The sequence below is a fragment of the Lontra canadensis genome, unplaced genomic scaffold (genome assembly GCF_010015895.1).
Source record: "Lontra canadensis isolate GAN:19392208 unplaced genomic scaffold, GSC_riverotter_1.0 scaffold41, whole genome shotgun sequence".
NCBI lineage: Eukaryota > Metazoa > Chordata > Mammalia > Carnivora > Mustelidae > Lontra > Lontra canadensis.
Window position 1 is genome coordinate 16500221 of NW_022631035.1, and position 17809 is coordinate 16518029.

At 39.0% G+C, this 17809-nt stretch overlaps 1 protein-coding gene across 4 annotated transcripts in view; it reads left to right on the top strand.

Annotated features, from left to right (window-relative positions):
* KANSL1 (KAT8 regulatory NSL complex subunit 1) overlaps nt 1-17809 on the top strand; it is a 177355-nt gene that overhangs the window by 149133 nt on the left and 10413 nt on the right. For all 4 annotated transcript variants that reach the window (XM_032870930.1, XM_032870932.1, XM_032870931.1 and 1 more), the window contains one exon: nt 13430-13601. In XM_032870930.1, coding sequence (XP_032726821.1) covers nt 13430-13601 — 172 coding nt within the window. The remainder of the gene's footprint in view (nt 1-13429; nt 13602-17809) is intronic.

Here is a 17809-nt window from a genome sequence, read left to right on the forward strand (position 1 = left end):
GGTCCAATATAGAGTTGCTTTTTAATTTTGTTAGAAAAAGTTATTTCATAAAATATCATCGTACAGATATTTTTAAAAGAAAAAATAACATGCCATGAGATTTTCAGATCGGGCTTAATAGCATTTCTTTTTAATTTCTAAGATCATATAGTTCGTTTTAGTTTCTATTTTCTTATAGAATTTTTCAGAATATAGTTACCATACAGTGGTATACCATACAGTATATAGTTACACAGTTACACAGTATAGTAATACATCACTCAGTGCTCATCACAAGTGCACACTCCTTGATCCCCACCACCTGTTCCACCCAGCCCCCTCCCCTTCCCACTCCCCGGGTAACCATTAGTTTCTTCTCTATAGCTAAGAATGTTTCCTGGTTTGTTTCTCATGCTTTTTTTCCTTCCTTGTTTCTTAAATTCCACATGAGTGAAATCATATGGTATTTGTCTTCTCTGACTTTACTTTATAATCTCTAGCTCCATCCATATCATTGCAGATGGCAAGATTTCTTTTTTATGGCTATTATTCCATGGTGTGTGTATGTGTATCTGTGTGTACACACACACACATACACATCACCTCTTATTTATCCATTCATCTATTAATGGACATTTGAGCTGCTTCTGTAATTTGGCTATTATAAATAATTCTGCTATATAAACATAAGGGGGTAGCATTTCTTATCAGATGATTTGGCAGTGCTCTGGTGTGATTTTGGAATTTTATAGTCTGTGTTGGAAGATAATTACATAGGAGGATTGCCCTGGGTTAATTTTAAAGTCATATTCTGGAGAATTTCCAGTGGTGGTTCACTTCTTCCTCTTGTATCACATTTGAGGATATATAGGACATTACATATAGTACTAGGACATTCTCTTAAGGCACAGTGTCATGTGATATTTGTGGTTGAAAACTAGAGAACTAAATGATTGTGAGTTTGTATTACAAGTGAGGAATTTGGGGCACTTGAGTCGCTCAGTTGGTTAAGCAGGTGACTTTTGGTTTGGCTACTGTCATGATCTCAGGGTCCTGGGACTGAGCCCCACGTTGGGCTCTGCACTCAGTGGGGAATCTGCTTGAGGGTTCTCTATCTCCCTTTCCCTTTGCCCCTCCCCCCTCGCACACGTGTGCTCTCGCTCTCAAATAAATTAAATCCTTAAAATAGTAAAAGTGAATAACTTGATATCAAATAAGATACATTCTTTATTGACAGGGGCTTCTTATGATAGATATTGGAGGCCTAACTTTTAAGTACTAGTCAAACTTTTGGGAAGGAGCAGGAGTGCCCTGTGGACATTTGCAGTTGTTATAAAACACAGACAAAATAAATTTTGAAAAGCTGAAGATAAAATAGAGGTGGAAGCTCTGATATTTTATTTATAAACTGTCCTCAAGCCAAAAGAATTTTCTTAATGCTTTGAACTAATATTCTGTGATTAATAGAAAATGATGAATACAGCTTTATTTTGATAGTGGAATTCATCCATGTGCATTGTATTGGGTTTTTAATGGAAATTCCTTCAGAGAGAATTGATAAAATTTATAGTATTAAAAGGATGTAATTTCTCCATGTATCCAAGTATTTTATTTCTTCATTCAGGTTTTTTTGTTGTTGTCGTGTCGTTTTTGTTTCTATGATTTTATTTATTTATTTGACAGAGACACAGCCAGAGAAGGAACACAAGCAGTGGGAGGAGGAGAGGGAGAAACAGGCTTCCTGCCAAGCAAGGAGCCTGATGTAGGGCTCGATCCCAGGACCCTGGGATCATGACCTAAGCCGGAGGCAGCCGCTTAGTGACTGAGCCACACAGGCGCCCCACTTCATTCAGTTTTTTATATTTCCTACATTCTTGATATTTTTGTGATGCAAATGAGATCTTTTCTGTTAGTGTTATTTTATGAGTGTTGTTGATTCCTGTAACTGAACACTTTCTTTGTTTTGGTTGATTATTTTAAATTTTCTAGACAGGCTACAAATAATGTGATACCTCTTTATACACTTCTTACTCCTTTTCCTTGACTAGATGTGATGCACTTACAGAGCAGTATTAGGAAATAGTTGATCACAATGAGGCATCTCATTCCTGGTTTTAATGGCAATACTGCCTTTTCTTCTTCTTTTTTTCTTTTTCTTTTTTTTTTTTGTTTGTTTGTTTGTTTGTTTGTTTGTTAGAGAAAAGGATGGGGGAGGGGCAAAAAGAGTGGGGAGGAGAATCTTAAGCACACTCTAGCCCAGTGCTGAGCCCAACACAGGACTTGATCTCATGACCCTGAGATCGGGACCTGAGCCAGAAGTGTCACCCAAGCACCCCTCACGGTGATACTTTTAGAAGTTCAGTATTAATTTTGATGTAGGATGACACTTCTTAGAATGAATTAGAACACTTTACCATTTGCTGTGCTCTGGAAAACTAAAGATTTTTCAGTAAGTATCTATTTCTTTAAAATTTGTTGGAATTTAAAGACCATCTGAGACCAGCATCTATTTTATAGAAAATTATCCATCTATCAGATTTTTCAAATTAACTGATACAGAATTTTAGAGAAAACATTCTTCATTTTTTAAGTCCTTATTATGTGTAGTTATGTCCATTTCTCAGTCTTAATTACATTTGTCTCTTCTTACTTGATTAATCTTGTCAGCAGTTTTCCTATTTTATCGGTCATTTCAAAGATTGGTTAGTTGCTGGTAAGTCCTTCTTCCTTCCTGTGGTCTTGGGTCTTGGTTTGTTGGGTTTGGTGTTTTATTGTTTGTTTGTTTTGTTTTTCTCTCCTCTCTGCCTTTTACTCAAATGCTTAGTTAATTTATTTTCTGTTCTTTCTTATGTAATAATAAAAGTGTTTAACTTTTTGTATTTTCTTCGTGTAGTTTTGGATGGCATTCCACACAGCCTTTGATGTTTGAAGTATTCTTTTTGCAATTTGTAAATTGCCTTTGAGTTTTTCAGTTCTTTTCCCAAGAGTTACAAATTGAGTTTCCAAATTCTAAATGGTTAGTTTTGCCTTTTAAACTTTTCGTTATTTAATTACTAATTTTTATAGCATTTGGGTTAAAGTGGTGTTTCTCTAGTTTCTGCTTATATTTGTAGTCCATTATGTTGATTTTTCTAAACAATGTCATTGGTGTCTAGTCTGGAGTTCTATGTAATTATATCCTCTTGGTGACTTATGGCTTCTCCAGTAATTTTTACCTCACATTCTCCTTTCCTTGATACAGTGTTGGAGTATGTGATTTTTTACCCATGCTTTTAGCATTTTGTTCTCTGTATGTTTTTTGAAACATCATGTTTTTTAAATCTCCATAAAATCTTTGATTTTAATGGAGATTTTATTAAATAGAAGTTTCTCATTTTATATTCAGTTTTTAAAGTGGACTTAAAGGCTTATTTAGATTTATTTTTACTCTAACATTTCATTGTTAATTGATAGTCCTTTTTATAACTTAATAAATATGCCCATTTATTGAATTGGGTTTTTTTTTTTTTTTTTTAAGATTGATTTAGTTATTTGACACAGAGAGAGAGAGAGATCACAAATAGGCAGAGCAGCAGGCAGAGAGACGAGGGGAAGCAGGCTCCCCACCAGCAGAGAGCCCGATGCAGGGCTCAGTCCCAGGACCCTGAGATCATGACCTGAGCCAAAGGCAGAGGCTCAACCCACTGAGTCACCCAGGCGCCCCTCATTTGTAGAGTTCTTAATTTTAGTTTTTAGTTTTTCAGGATTAGAAGAACAGTTTGACCATGTTTCAGGTTCTTAGCTCATAACCTTTGTTCCTTAAAACTGTTTCACTGTCTTTTGCAGTAGTGGAGGGTGATTATTTGTTGTTTTGTTTTGGCATAGAATTAAAATGATCTTATTTTCAATCCTTCGATATTGCTAACCAGTTCTGCTCTACACTGTCCAGTATGGTAGCTACTGTAGCCATGTGTAGCTATTTAAAATTAAGATAAAAAATTTGTACCTCAAAAAAACCCATTTTAAGTGTTCAGTAGTTAGTCGCATGTGAGTCGTGGCTATCATATTTAAGTCAGACAAATACTGAACGCTTCCATCATTGCAGAACTGCAGTGGACAGTGCTGCAGGATTAATACGGTCCTGTCAAGTCTTCTATACTAGCTTTGGTTCTTGATTCCCCAGTCTGTAATTGGAAGTGGGAGTATTCCAGTTACCTGTTACTGTTTTCTCTCCTGTTTGTTTAGTTCTTACTACCTGCTGCTCCTCAGTGTCCTCATTCAGTTAAACGTGGAAGTGATTGGCATAGTTTGGATGCACATGGTAAATACTCACATGGTTGCTGTTAACATTTCTGTCATTGTTCTCATCTCTTTGGTTCTCTTGTAGTATAAAGGAAGAAAGACAAGTTTATTGCTCACATCCTGTTTTAATTCTCCGTATCATTAGTTCTGACCATAGTTCCTCTTAGGTAGGTTTTATTTCTGCTACCGTGGGTAGTTACGATTTTTTCTTTCATTCTTTTCAAATTTTATATTTCCTTTTTTATGTCATCTTAATGCCCTTTCATCTTCCCTGTTTCCATGTAATAAAAGTTGTGTTATCTTTTACTCTTCTGGAGATGTGAGAAGTTTCATTAATTAATTGTTTTACCAAACTTGTTTAATAGTTTTCTGGATTTCTGAATTTCTCAGATTTGCTTCCTTTTCCCTTAATCTGCAGTATTCTCACAGTCCCCATGCTGAGGGGTTTTTTTCTCTTTCATTATTCTTAAAAAATAAGTTGATCTATCCAGACTTTGTGATTTCACTACGGAAAGTTAATAGCTGGGTGTATTTGTTTCCTGACACGGTTCTGGAGGCTAGAAGTTTGAAATCAGGGTGACAGCCCTTGCTGCCTCTGAAGGCTCTCAAAAGAAGAATCCTTTCTTGCCACTTCCTACTTTCTTCGCTCATGGTTGCTAGCAAACTGTAGCATTCCTTGGCTTGTAGCAGCATATCTCCTGTCTCTGCCTCTGTTTTTACACGATCATCTGCCTCTGTTTTTACACGATCATCTTCCATGTGTGTCTGTGTCTTTGTATTTTCACATGGTCTTATTATGGATGCCATTTATTGAGTTTAAGGCCACCCCAATTCAGTATATCACTTCGTGTTAAACTAATCACATTAGCAAAATTCTGTTTACCAATAAGGTCACATTCTGTAGTTCTGGTTGAGCATGAATATTGCGGTGGGGTCCGGGGATGGTCGTGGGGGGCACTATTCTACTCAGTATACTGGCCATTTGTCCTAGTCTGCTACTCATATGTTGGTTGAATCTTTTTCTTAATTCTAAATCTGGAAAGGTATTATTCCTAATTCAGTTCCTGGGTTTCAGCAACTTTGCTACTTAACATACCTTTGCTCTACTTGGCGAAATAGTTGGACTTCATTTTACTCCAACTGCCAGTTTTCTGGAGCTCTTCTGCACCACTGACTTTACTGTGTGAAGAACTTAAATTCCCTGTTTTTGGAAAAACTTACCAGGTTTACCTGCCTCCTTCCCTAATTTTTTTTTTAAATCCTGTAAAGTATAAAGAATGATAATAACAAACATTACGTACATACCATCTCAAATGTTAGTATTTTAACCTTTTTTTAATATTTAAAAGAAAATTACAGATGAAGAAAGTTTGTTTTATTCTCTGTTATCTCCTCTGCCTGCTTCCTTCTGCAGAGGTAACCACTATCATGAATTTGGCGTCATGGACCCAGTTCAGGTTCTCTTAGATTTTTACTACACATAGATGTATCCATGAGGAACATGCAGTATGTATTGTTTAGTTTAATGTTCATATAAAAATTTATGTAAATGCCGTCATGGTGTACATATTCAGCAAGTTGGTTGGTTGGTGTGTGTGTTTTTTTAAACTCATTGTTGCCATTTCAAGATCTCCATGTTGATAGACATAATTTTAGTTCATCTTTTGTAAATAGTCCACATTTCCTTAAAAAAATAGTGTTTTTGTGGGTATGAGTATATCCATATCCCATTTGTTGACTTCAGTGTTCTAAATCTAACTTCTATTTTACGCTTAATAATTGTGTTCATATCTTCTGTGTCCTTTGGCCTCCTTTCTGTTTCTCTCTGAAACGTATTTGGTATGTAACATTGCGTATGGTTAAAGTATACAGCATGTTGATTTGATCATTGGTAGTGCAGCATGCCTGCCAGTTGTAGCCTTAGCTAATACTTCTATCATGTCACAGATTTATTATTTCTTTTTTGTGGGAGAAATAATTAAGATCTAGTCTCTTCGCATATTTATAATATAATACTGTTGTCTCTGTAGTCACTATACTGTGTATTAGATCCCCAGGACTGACTTATCTACTAACTGCAAGTTTATACTTTTAAACAACCTCTCTTATTTCCTGTCTCCCATTTCTGTTTGTTTTTTTAACGCATATGTATTCATATAGTTCCAGGATGACTGGTTACATACAGACAAATTCATGGTTATTTCTTCTTTTCCATCTTAACCTTTCATCATTTTGTTGTTCCCCTTTTGGTCTCTAGTAATGATTTTACTTTAAATGGATGTCTTGATAAATACTTGCTAGGTATATCTTTTTTCATCTCTTTGTTTTCACTTTTTCTGTGACCGTTTGTTTTAGTGGAGATGCATTTACATTTACTCTGATTACTATTAGATTTGGAATCATTGCTTCCATAATTTTTTTTTAAAGTCTTATCTCTTGGCCTGTTTTTGTTTTGTTGTTCTTTCCTCTTCTGCTTTTGGGTTTCATTTCTTACTATTTTGGGAGTAATAGGACTTTGGAATGCTTCTTTTTAAAACATCTTTTTTTCATTATCTATAATTTATCTTTAATATTTTGGTTACCTTGTTTTTATTTTTTTATTTTTTAAATTTAAGTAGGTTCCACACCCAACATGGGACTTGAACTCATGACTCTGAGATTAAGAGTTAGATGCTCTACTAGCTTAGGCAGCCAGACACCCCAGTTACCTTGTTTTTTTAAATTCTTCCCAAATTAGTCTGTAAAGTCATACTTCTTTACATTGACCAACACATTTACCATTCTTGCTCGTAGTTACTTTTTGAGTCCCACTCTCCTCCTCCTTGCTAAACACTTCTTTGGTAGCCTTCCAACAGTGGTCTAGCAATTTACAACTCAGTATTTACGTAGTGTGTTTTGTTTGAATATATAGTTATAAATTGCCTTTATTCTTGAATGATGGGGTGACAGCATGTAAAATTTTATATTCAGCAGTGTGAAGATACTGCATTGCATTCCAGTATTTATTGTTGATGAAAATTCTGATGTCATTTTGTCATTCTTCTCTAGGGTAATTTAAATTCCCCAACCCCCTACCTTCGGTACTATTTTTATGTTTTGCAAGAACAAGGGACGTATTTAGATGCATGAATTAATTTTTAGCCATTTAGGGTTTGGTTTTCATCCTCATTCTGAGAGGTCTTGTCTGTCTGGAGTTTTGAAAATTTGGAAATTATTTCTTTAAACTTTTCCTCTTTTCTCCTCTTTAATATGGAATGTCTGTTTATATGTAGATTGTTGTAGATCTTGTTATTCTCCTTCCATATCTGTCTTTTCTATACTTCCCATTTCCATCTCTCTGTCTTACTCTGTTTTATTCTCAGTAGACTTCTGTGCCTGTTCTTCTGTTCCTCGGGTTTCTCTCCAGCTGTGTTTAGTTTACTATTAAACCTGTTGGGACACCTGGGTGGCTCAGTTGGTTAAGCGTTTGCCTCAGCTCAGGTCATGATCCCAGGATCCTGAGATCGAGTCCTCCATGGGGCTCCTTGCTTAGTGGGGAGCCTGCTTCTCCCTCTGCCTGCTCTGCCTGCCACTTCCCCTGCTTGTGCTCTCTCTCTCTCTCTCTGACAAATAAATAAAATTAAATGAAAATAACACCTCTATTTCATTAAAAACAAAACAAAAACAAAAAAACCTGTCAGTTGTTTGGGGTTTTTTGTTTTTTTAAAGATTTTATTTTTTTGAGAGAGCTAGCAGAAGCAGTGGGGAGGGTTGTAGAGGGAGAAGCAGATTTCCCGCTGAGCCGGGAGCCCAATGTGGGACTTTATCCCAGGACCCCGGGATCATGACCTTGGTCAGAGTAGTCAGATGCTTAACTAACTGAGTCACCCAGGTGCCCCACCGTGTTTTTCATTCTGAATTTATTTGTGGTTACTTTTAGAAACATCTTTTTTTTTTTCATCCTTTCCTATTCTTTTATGATGTTCATTCCTTTCTTTATCTGTTTGAACAACTATAATATACCTTATTACTATTTTTTTAAGAGAACCATGTAGGTTTGTATATGTTTGCCAGGGGTAGAGAACATGAGGTTTCTGCATCTTCGGCCAATATACTTACTTTAAAATTGCTTTCAGATTACTCCATTTCCAGAAGAGCCTGGCTGTCTCAGTGGGTAGAGCATGGGACTCTTGATCTTGGGGTCCTGAGTTTGAGCTCCACGTTGGGCTTAGAAATCACTTTTAAAAAATTATTCTATTTCTAGTTTCTTGAGGATGAGTTCTCCACATTTTTCCATCTGCTGACTGCTGCCTATCAGTCTGTTCTTTTCTGCTTTGTAATCTTTTACAGTGAGCTCACCTGGGCTGGGGTGAGGAAGGCATGTTTTCTATGGGAGTCTTATGTGATCCCTAGACTATGGAAATGTCCTGAAAGCACAGTTTTCCATTGAACATCTTTTCCCTTTTTTAAGAACATTTTTTTTTTTTTTAAGATTTTATTTATTTGATGGAGAAGAGAGAGCGTGAGCACCAGGGGAGTGGCAGGCAGAAAGAGAAGCAGGCTCCTCGAAGAGCAGGGAGCCAAATGTAGGGCTTGATCCCTGGGGTCATGACCTGAGCTGAAGGCTGATGTTAATGACTCAGCTACCCAGGTGCCCCTAAACTAATTCATTTAGAAATATCATCTTTGCTACATATTAAAGTGTCATGTATACTTTGGTCTAGTTCTCTTTCTGTTTAATTGTTCTGTAGCAGACTATTTTAAATATTATAATCTTAAAATACTTTGATATGTAGTAGGGCAAATTACTCCCTTTCTATCTTTGCTTATCAGAGATTTTATGGGGACTTCTCCCTCTAAAACCATATTCTTTCAGTTGCAGTTTTATGATTATTTATTTAAATCTTATGTGCCTCTTCCTTCCCCAACAAAACCTTAGTAAGATTGTAGATTAATTTGTAGATTATTAATAGTTTTTAAAAGGTTTGTGTTTACAAATTTTAGTTAAACTTACTCTTGTTTTTTGTTGTTACAGTCAAGATTTCTTTTTCACTTAAATGTTTCTAAATAACAGTTAAGTTTTTTTAAGAAGGTGACATTTTAGAAAAAGACCTGAAATGAGAGTAACTGTGGGAAGGCCCATGGTCTGGAATTTTGCCTGCCATATTGAGGAAATAGCAGTGGTAGAGTGAGCAAGGAGAGAAGCAGGGAGTAAAAGGAAATGAGGTCAGAGAAGGGATAGAGGTGACAGGTGCTATAAAGCTTTGTGCGCACCATTTGCAAGAACTTTGGCTCTTGTTCCTTATGAGAGGAGGAGCCACTGAGGACTGGTAAGCCAAGGTCACACCTACTACGTATTTATTTGATTAGTTGGAAGGAGGAGCAAACAGGAAGACAAGTTAGGAGTCGTTTAAAAAATTCATATGAGGGGGCGCCTGGGTGGGTCAGTCATTAAGTGTCTGCCTTGGGCTCAGGTCGTGATTCCAGGGTCCTGGGAATCAGCCCTGCATCAGGCTCCCTGCTCAGTGGGAAGCCTGCTTCTCCCTCTCCCACTCCCCCTGCTTCTGTTCCCTCTCTCACTGTGTCTGTCTCTGTCAAGAAAATAAATAAAATATTTAAAAAAAAATTCATATGAGAGGGGTGCCTGCATGGCTCAGTCAGTTAAGCCCCTGACTCCTGACTTCAGCTCGGTCGTGAGATCAAGCCGCACATCAGACTCTGCTGGGTGTGGAGCCTGCTTAAGATTCTCCCTCACCCCCTATCCTCCGCCACCCCTCTCTTAAAAAAAATAAGAGAAAAGATACTGACTCAGACCAGAGTGACTGTAGTTGGGGTGGTTATAAAGTGGTCAGATTCTGGATACATTAAGAAGGTAGAGACCACAGAATTTCATGATTGGATATGGGGTATGGTAAGAGAAGGGAGTTTAGTATGAGTTCAGAGATTTAAAACTGAGCAGCTAGAAAATGGGAAGAGCTCAGTTTTGAACCGAGGTGCCTTCCGTTAAGACATCTAAGTGAAGTTGAGTGAGCAGTTAATCTACAAATGAAATCTGCACTTGCTCAGGTTTGGTGGTTTATATCTGTTGTGATTTTTAAAATTTCTTAATATAAAATATATATTGTGATAAAAAAAAAAAAGAAAGGTTCTGGGGCGCCTGGGTGGCTTAGTCAGTTAAGGATCTGCTTTCAGTTCAGGCATGATCCCGGGGTCCTGGGATAAAGCCCTGTGTTAGGCTCCCTTCTCAGCGGGGAGTCTGCTTCTCTCTCTGCCCCTCCCCCAACTTGTTCTCTCTCTTTCAAGTAAAGAAAGAAAATTTTTTAAAGAGAATCTTATTTTTCTGAAAGGACAGTAGAATTCTCATTTCTTTATGTTAGCATCAGCCATCTTAATTGAATAGAAAATGATCTGTTCTTAAATGCTTTTATTTATTTATTTATTTATTTATTTATTTATTTATTTTTAAAGATTTTATTTGTCAGAGAGCACAAACAGAGGAAGTGTCAGGCAAAGGGAAAAGCAGGCTTCCTGCTGAGCAAAGAGCCTGATGTGGGACTTGATTTCAGGACTCTGGGCTCATGACTTGAGCTGGAGGGCAGATACTTAACTGGCTGAGCCATCCAGGTGTCCCTCCTTAATGTTTTTAAAGTTTTGACCAGGGAAATAGACTGAGCCTCTCCTTTTTTTTAGGCATATATATGCTATTCCCTTATTAGATGGAATACAAAAATATGTTAACATTTAAACATCACAGATATGCATAATTTGTACACACATATATTACGTATGTATACACAGTTTCCAGCTTTTAACTTAACTAGTGCTTTTTTGAGGAGTTCTTTATCTTAATCCCTTCCTTTAGTTTTTATTTTGTTATTTTTGCCATATTCTTTTCCCCCTACACCCAGTCTGTTGGCTGTTGACTTAAGGGTATGCTAGAGCCACAAAATGGAATGTTCATTTTTCAGCTAATTGATGCCAGGGGTTAGTTTATGAGGAAAACATATCTCCATTTTAAGATTATTTTGATAACTTTTTCTAATTTATTTTTAATGTTTTAAGTTTTGGTGCAATTTCTAGATCTACCTAATTACCTAAATCCTCCCATTCATCTACTGTATGGTCTGTGGTTTTCATCTCCTGACGGCATATTCTCTTTCAGTTCTATCTGAAAATGTTAACTTTTTCAGAAAGCTAGTGCTGATTAAATAGAGAGCAAGGGATATTTTTTCCCAAAACAGTACTGGCTAATGTCTACACAGTAGTGTCATGTTTAGTTGGTATAATTCCCTTTCAGTGACATCTACAATTGCAGCTTATTAGAATTCTAGTGCGAGTTGCTCAGTCTGACCTTCACAGGACCTGCTTTGCATGCCACCCATCTGTGTGGTCGCATGAAGGAGGCAGTTGGGGAATGTCGATAAAGACCATGTTGTTCTCATATTTATCTTTCTCCTGTACATGTCTGTAAAGGCAAATAGTTTTCAAGAGAGGTTTGTGCTGACACTGAATGCAGCTCTTGCAGTCATCGTAGGCTTTTTGCTAGCAGTTTCCAGGCTACCCTTTTGTTGTTGTTACGATACTACCCTTGCTCAGAGCATCCCTTCTCATGGTACTGTTCCACAGGCAAGTCGTTTTCTTCTAGGACTGTATGCTGCCCAGATGACTTTATGGGTCATGATTTGGCACATGGCAGATTTGTCCATCCTAACACTAGAGCCTAGGAATCCTACATTCAGCATGACCTGAAGTTTTCGCCTCAAAGCATTAAAATTGTTCACAAAACAAAAAACCTTTTTTTAAGCTTTGCCCCCCCCCCCCATTAAGAAGTCTTTTAAAGAGTTAGATTCCATAGCAGGAGAGGTTCATTCTTAACCTGCCTGCATGTATACTAAGAAAGTTTAATGGGAATAATTGAATTTAATCTAACATAAAGACTTTGGTGTGAACACTCACCATACCAAATTTCTTTTCTTTTCTTTTCTTTTTTAAGATTTTATTTATTTGTTTGACAGAGATCACAAGTAGGCAGAGAGGCAGGCAGAGAGAGAGAGGAGGAAGCAGGCTCCCTGCCAAGCAGAGGGCCCGATGCGGGGCTCGATCCCAGGACCCTGAGATCATGGCCTGAGCCAAAGGCAGAGGCTTACCCCACTGAGCCACCCAGGTGCCCCTCTTTTCTTTTTTTTAAAGTTTTTATTTATTTATTAGAGAGCATGAGCAGGGGAGAGGGTCACAAGTGGGGAGAGGGGCAGACTTCCCACGGAGCAGGGATCCTGACGAGGGACTCCATCCTAGGACCCTGAGATCACGGCCTGAGCCTAAGGCAGACACACTTACCCCACTGGGCCACCCAGGCATCTCCAAATTTATTTTCATTGCTTAGGCATGATCTTTATAACTATGGATCTTGGGCTCGTCAAAATGTAGCTAGTGAGTTCTGTGCAGTCCAGGGAAAGTCGCCACTTTGTTTGAGACCATCTGAAAGTCTTCAGAAGGGGTCGTGAGAAGAAGGGAGAGCTGTGGCTGCTTATTTAGGCTCTTCAGTGGATGACGCTGCTGCAGAGAGCGAGTCCTGTCCTGTGGGAATCAGGCGCCAGTTCATCTCCGGGACCGTTGAAACCCATCAAGATGGTGGAAACATTCAGGTTTTGTAAGGTTCTCAGCACAGTTTCAGTAGCTTTAAACTCCCAAGTTTGGTACCTAGGTAAGTGCTTAGGTCTCTGGCGGCAAGTGACTGAATTTTGTCATTGAAGAAGAAGCAAGTTTACTTAATTGCTTTGAAGGTTATTATGTGGGAGAAAAGGGACTCTCTTTTTTTAAGTTGGGTTGTTTTGGTTTTTGGGTTTTGTTTTGTTTTTGTTTTTTGTTTTTTTTTGTTTTTTTTTGAGAGAGAGACCGACATTGAGTGGGAGGGAGTGGGAGAGGGAGAAGCAGACTCCCTGCTGAGCAGGGAGCCTGACTCGGGGCTCGATCCCAGGACCCTGAGATCATGACGTGAACTGAAGGCAGACACTCAACCATGTGAGCCACCCAGGCGCCCCAAAAGGGACTCTTTTTAACAAAATAATTGAACTTTCGGTTAGTAGTGGTATATAGTGATCTAGAAAGAGTCTTTTGAATCTTTGGGATAATGAGAGAGAGCTGGGTTTTATCAGACACTGAATTGTCCGTTTTGTTTGGCTTTTCACAGGTTCACCGGAACAGCACAATGCGCTCTGGCTGTGATGTGAACCCCTCCTGCGCACTGTGTGGCTCGGGCAGCACCGTCACCGTGCCTCCAGAAATTCACTATGAAGCCCCTCTGTTGGAACGCCTTTCCCAGTTGGACTCTTGTGTTCACCCAGTCCTAGCATTTCCAGATGGTAAGAAAGGCCACAGAATATAAAGTTTAAATGAGACTTAAAGGCTTCAAAGTGAAAGAAAGTCAGCCAGGATCCTGGTACAATCCAGGGTGCTATCAGGGTATCAATTTCAGTTAACATCGTCTCTTAGAATTTCGCAAATAGGGTGCAGCAGATCTGCCAGACCAGAATGTGCCACTAAAAGATTGCAACTTGCCCGGAGAGAGATTTCCCCCCAGCCTTTCAAGTGGCTCCTGACCCTGAAATAAAACCCTGCCTAGCTTTGCTAGCCATATGGCCCAAGTTTTCTACTAATATTTCCACTTTTATTAGAAGTCACCTGACAGCAGGAATAATTCGATCAAGCTCTTTCTTAATCAAGGGAGTTCCGATAACAAGTCCTGGAGCAGCTATAGGATTTAGGTAGGAAAAAAAAGAATTCAGTAATTTGAAAAACAGATAAAGGAGAGGGGATTATCGTAATGCAGTGTTTGATCAACTGTCAAACAGAAGAGTGCGTCCTCTAGGGTAGGTGTCCGTAATTACTGTTTTTTATAAAGTTTCATTGGAACACAGCCAGCCCATTTGTGTATACATTGTCATTGGCTGCTTTTCTGCTAGAGTGGCAGTAATATTACATAGTTGCCACCAGACTGAACATAGTTTGGCCTGCGGTGCCCAAATTATTTATCATCTGTCCCTTTTAAGAAAAAGTTTATAAACTTTTGGACCATATGGATAGCAAGCTAGGCAGGGTTTTTATTTTAGGTTGGGAGTGGTGGAGCAGTAAATAAACTTTAGAACGTAATGAGTGGGAAACCCTAACACATCTTCTGTGCTCTTCAGATTCCAAGGTTCATTGGCTTTTACCTTCTCTTACCATTTGGATTATAGCTCATATAACTTAAGATTTTATTTGTATAACATTTTATGGTTTACAAAGCACCTTTCTTCTACTTGTTTTATTTGTTTCTGTCAGGAATCTTGGAAGGTGTTAACTTCAGTTTGTGGTAGATCAAGAAAAGGCTTAGAAAAGTTGTGCTTTATCTTAGGCTGAATGGTAATGAGTTTTAAATGGTTCTAGAATTCAAACCCACGTCATCTGATGCCTGTCCTTCATTTCACTATATAATATGCTTCCTCCCTGCCAGGTTATTCAGGGAAGTCAGTTTTCTACCCATTTCTAGACTCTGACTGCAAGTGGAGCCACCTGGAAAACTGAGGACCATTTCTTGGGTTGCTCTCTCAGGATCACACTTGCATTTCTCAGGATCTCGTATTTGAATAAAGAAGCCTGAAGCCTGTAGTTACATTCTGATTCTGATAAGGCCTCTTCCATACTTACTGAATATCAGCTCATAAACATGGTGATCATTTCTTTGTCAACAGCATTACCATATACAGTTGTGAATTGTCTTCCCCATCCCCCAGTCACATATGCTCAAACTCTCTGTCTCAGACTGGTGCCTTTACACTTCCTTACTCCATCCAGTTTCAAGCTATTGTAGGTAGCATTGAGGGAGAAAGGAAGGAAAGATGTGGAGACTCTTCTCTCTGGTCTTTAGCATCTTCACTTTCCTGCCTGCCTTGAAATACTTTTCCTCTCTCATTATCTCCCAGTCTCACACAGCTCCTAACCATGATACTGGGGTTTCGACAGGAGAGTTGGTCATTAAATTTCCTTATGAGACTGTAAAGGAAAAAATATATATTTTATTATTTCAAGTAGGATGTATGAACATATTTGCCTTAGACTTTCTGTGGTTTGACTTGGGTGAGACAGTTACCATAGTTAATATTGTTCCTTTTGGATAATTTTGTTTTGATCCAAACAAATTACCACATTCAGAATGTTTGGTAAGTTGTAAGGTTTTCACAAAGCTGTCAACTCCAAAGGGCACCATTCTTCTGTGTGAATAGCATTTCCTGAGTATTGAGATTCCCCGTGGATCCCTGTGTAGAATAGTAAGTAACAGTGAAGACTAGCGGCCAGCGTAATACGTTGTGGGTCAGACATTACATACCCCACGCCTGACCTTTGGGTCACCCTTTTACAGCCAGTTCTCTTGATACTTAGAGATGGCAGGATTTTCAGGTAGTTCTACTAATGTTTCCTAACCTTGTTTGTAGGTGAGATGGGAACCAACTGCAGCTCTTAATCCTAGAGTTCTTTCTCCCTTGTTGACCACACCTCAGCCATTTAGATTAAGTGTGGCTAGAGATGGTAGAATTGGAGGAGCTGGGTGCCTGGCCGCAAGGTGAAGGAATTGGAGTGTGATAACTCTTCAGTACTCCTAGGAGGAGGAGCTTGTTTCCTTAACAAGCCAGTTAATCCTTAGCATGGAAATGTAGAGGATGTCTAAAACCTTGGTAGACTGTTAACTTGAGTTTGAGCTTCATAAGAGCACCACCTGCTGGCCTTGAGGATCTGTGCTATTTCGAGAGCGCTTACCCAGACTGGTGTATGTGAGGCTACCGCGGTTTACCGGCAGGAGGAGGAAGTGAGTATTATGAAACAAACCTAGAAAATTCGCTTGAGAAAATGGTGGAAAGTAATGAGCAAAACAGTCAAGTGAATCGTGAAATGTCAGACCCCCCCCCCCCTCCCAGTGAGCATGAAGTCAGTCTTTTCATTTTGTCTGAGGAAATAGTAACTTTAAAATGATGTTAGTTTCCTTCTGTTTCCTATTTCCTGTTTTAACACTTATGTTTTCCTGTTACTGACCTGATCAAGCATCTGCACCCTCTTCTCTCTCTGATGATGGCACTTGAACAGCATGGCCTGTGCGGGGATGGAATGTGTGAAGTCTTCTGGCTGAATGGGTCCCTATTGTGTTCTCTTCTGTTTCATACCCTTTCATTGCTTACCTTCAGGTCCTGCATATCTAATCCATTTCAGAGCTTTATCGCTACATGGATCTCAGGTGTTATTACTTACTTAGAGCATGAACTCAGACTAGCAATTCCTAAGAGATCATTTTTGTTCATTGACTGGAGGATTTAATGGACTTCCTGTTCATTCTTAGAGGAGTTAAACACACAGCAAGTTTCTAGCAAAGTAAAACAGCCTAAGTGCTTTGACCAGTTTGTTATTATCCCTAACTGCCTGTTCAGTGGGTTTATAGGGGAAATTGCTCTTGATTCTGCTTAATACCTCAACTCTAGGGCACACAGTGGTATTCTTCAATTATAACAGCTTCTACTTCAGAGCATTAGATGAGGGTGGGGGATTAGGTATGGGTCTGGAGTCTGATGTAATGTGTTGAGAGTGGAGAGAGTCAGGGACGCCTGGGTGGCCCAGTTGGTTAGGCAACTGCCTTCATCTCGGGTCATGATCCCAGGATTGTATTAGGCTCCCTGCTCCGCCGGGCCAGGGAGGTGGTGGCAGTGTGGGGGGCCTGCTTCTCCCTCTCCTGCTTCCACTGCCAGCGCTCTCCTCTCTCGTTCTGTCGAATAAAACCTTTAAAAAAAGGAGAAGAAGAAGTGGAGAGACTCCGTCAGTCTAGGCTAACAGTAACAAATACTGTCCTCTCTTGTGCTTACTCTGATTGATTGGTGGTGGCTTTCTGGACCTAACTCTGTAATTTTTTAAAGATGAATCTAAGGTCTCGGGGTACAGTAGGGGAAAGAGTGTTTTGATTTTTTTGTTTTTGTCTGCAACAGAGGAAAGGAGAGCTCTAGAGCATGTGTGCTGGGATGTTACCTTCCCAGATCTAGGCCTGCCACCTCATTTTACCGATAAAGCTAAAAAGCCCAGCTAAGTGGTTTGTTCTTGTTTTTGCCTTCTACTCAGTGGTGGAATTAGGACCTGAATCCAGGCCTTCTCATTTCTAGTCAAGGTACTGTTTCCATTATAAATCAGGTCTCTTAAATTCCTCCCTACCTCCTTTTTTCCTGGCTTAATTTTCAGGTTTGGTAGAGCAGTGACTGGATAAAGTAAAAGGAAAATGTGAAATCACTAGGCTTCTGTTGTCCCATTATATAGACTTGGCCAATTCTTCTGTTGACAAGGGGTGTCCTGGGATATGGAGGAAGTGTTTTCCCCTTTGTGGGGCCTCTAGACATTCCAGCTTAGCCCAGTTTTCAGAGTGCCTCCAGACAATGCTTTATTTCCTACACACCCTTTTCCCTAACCATTTTGAATTACAGCAAAAAATATTTACCGTTAATAACCTCAAGTCAATTCTTGATTGTTTATTAATGGGAAATCCTTTTTTTAAAAAAACATT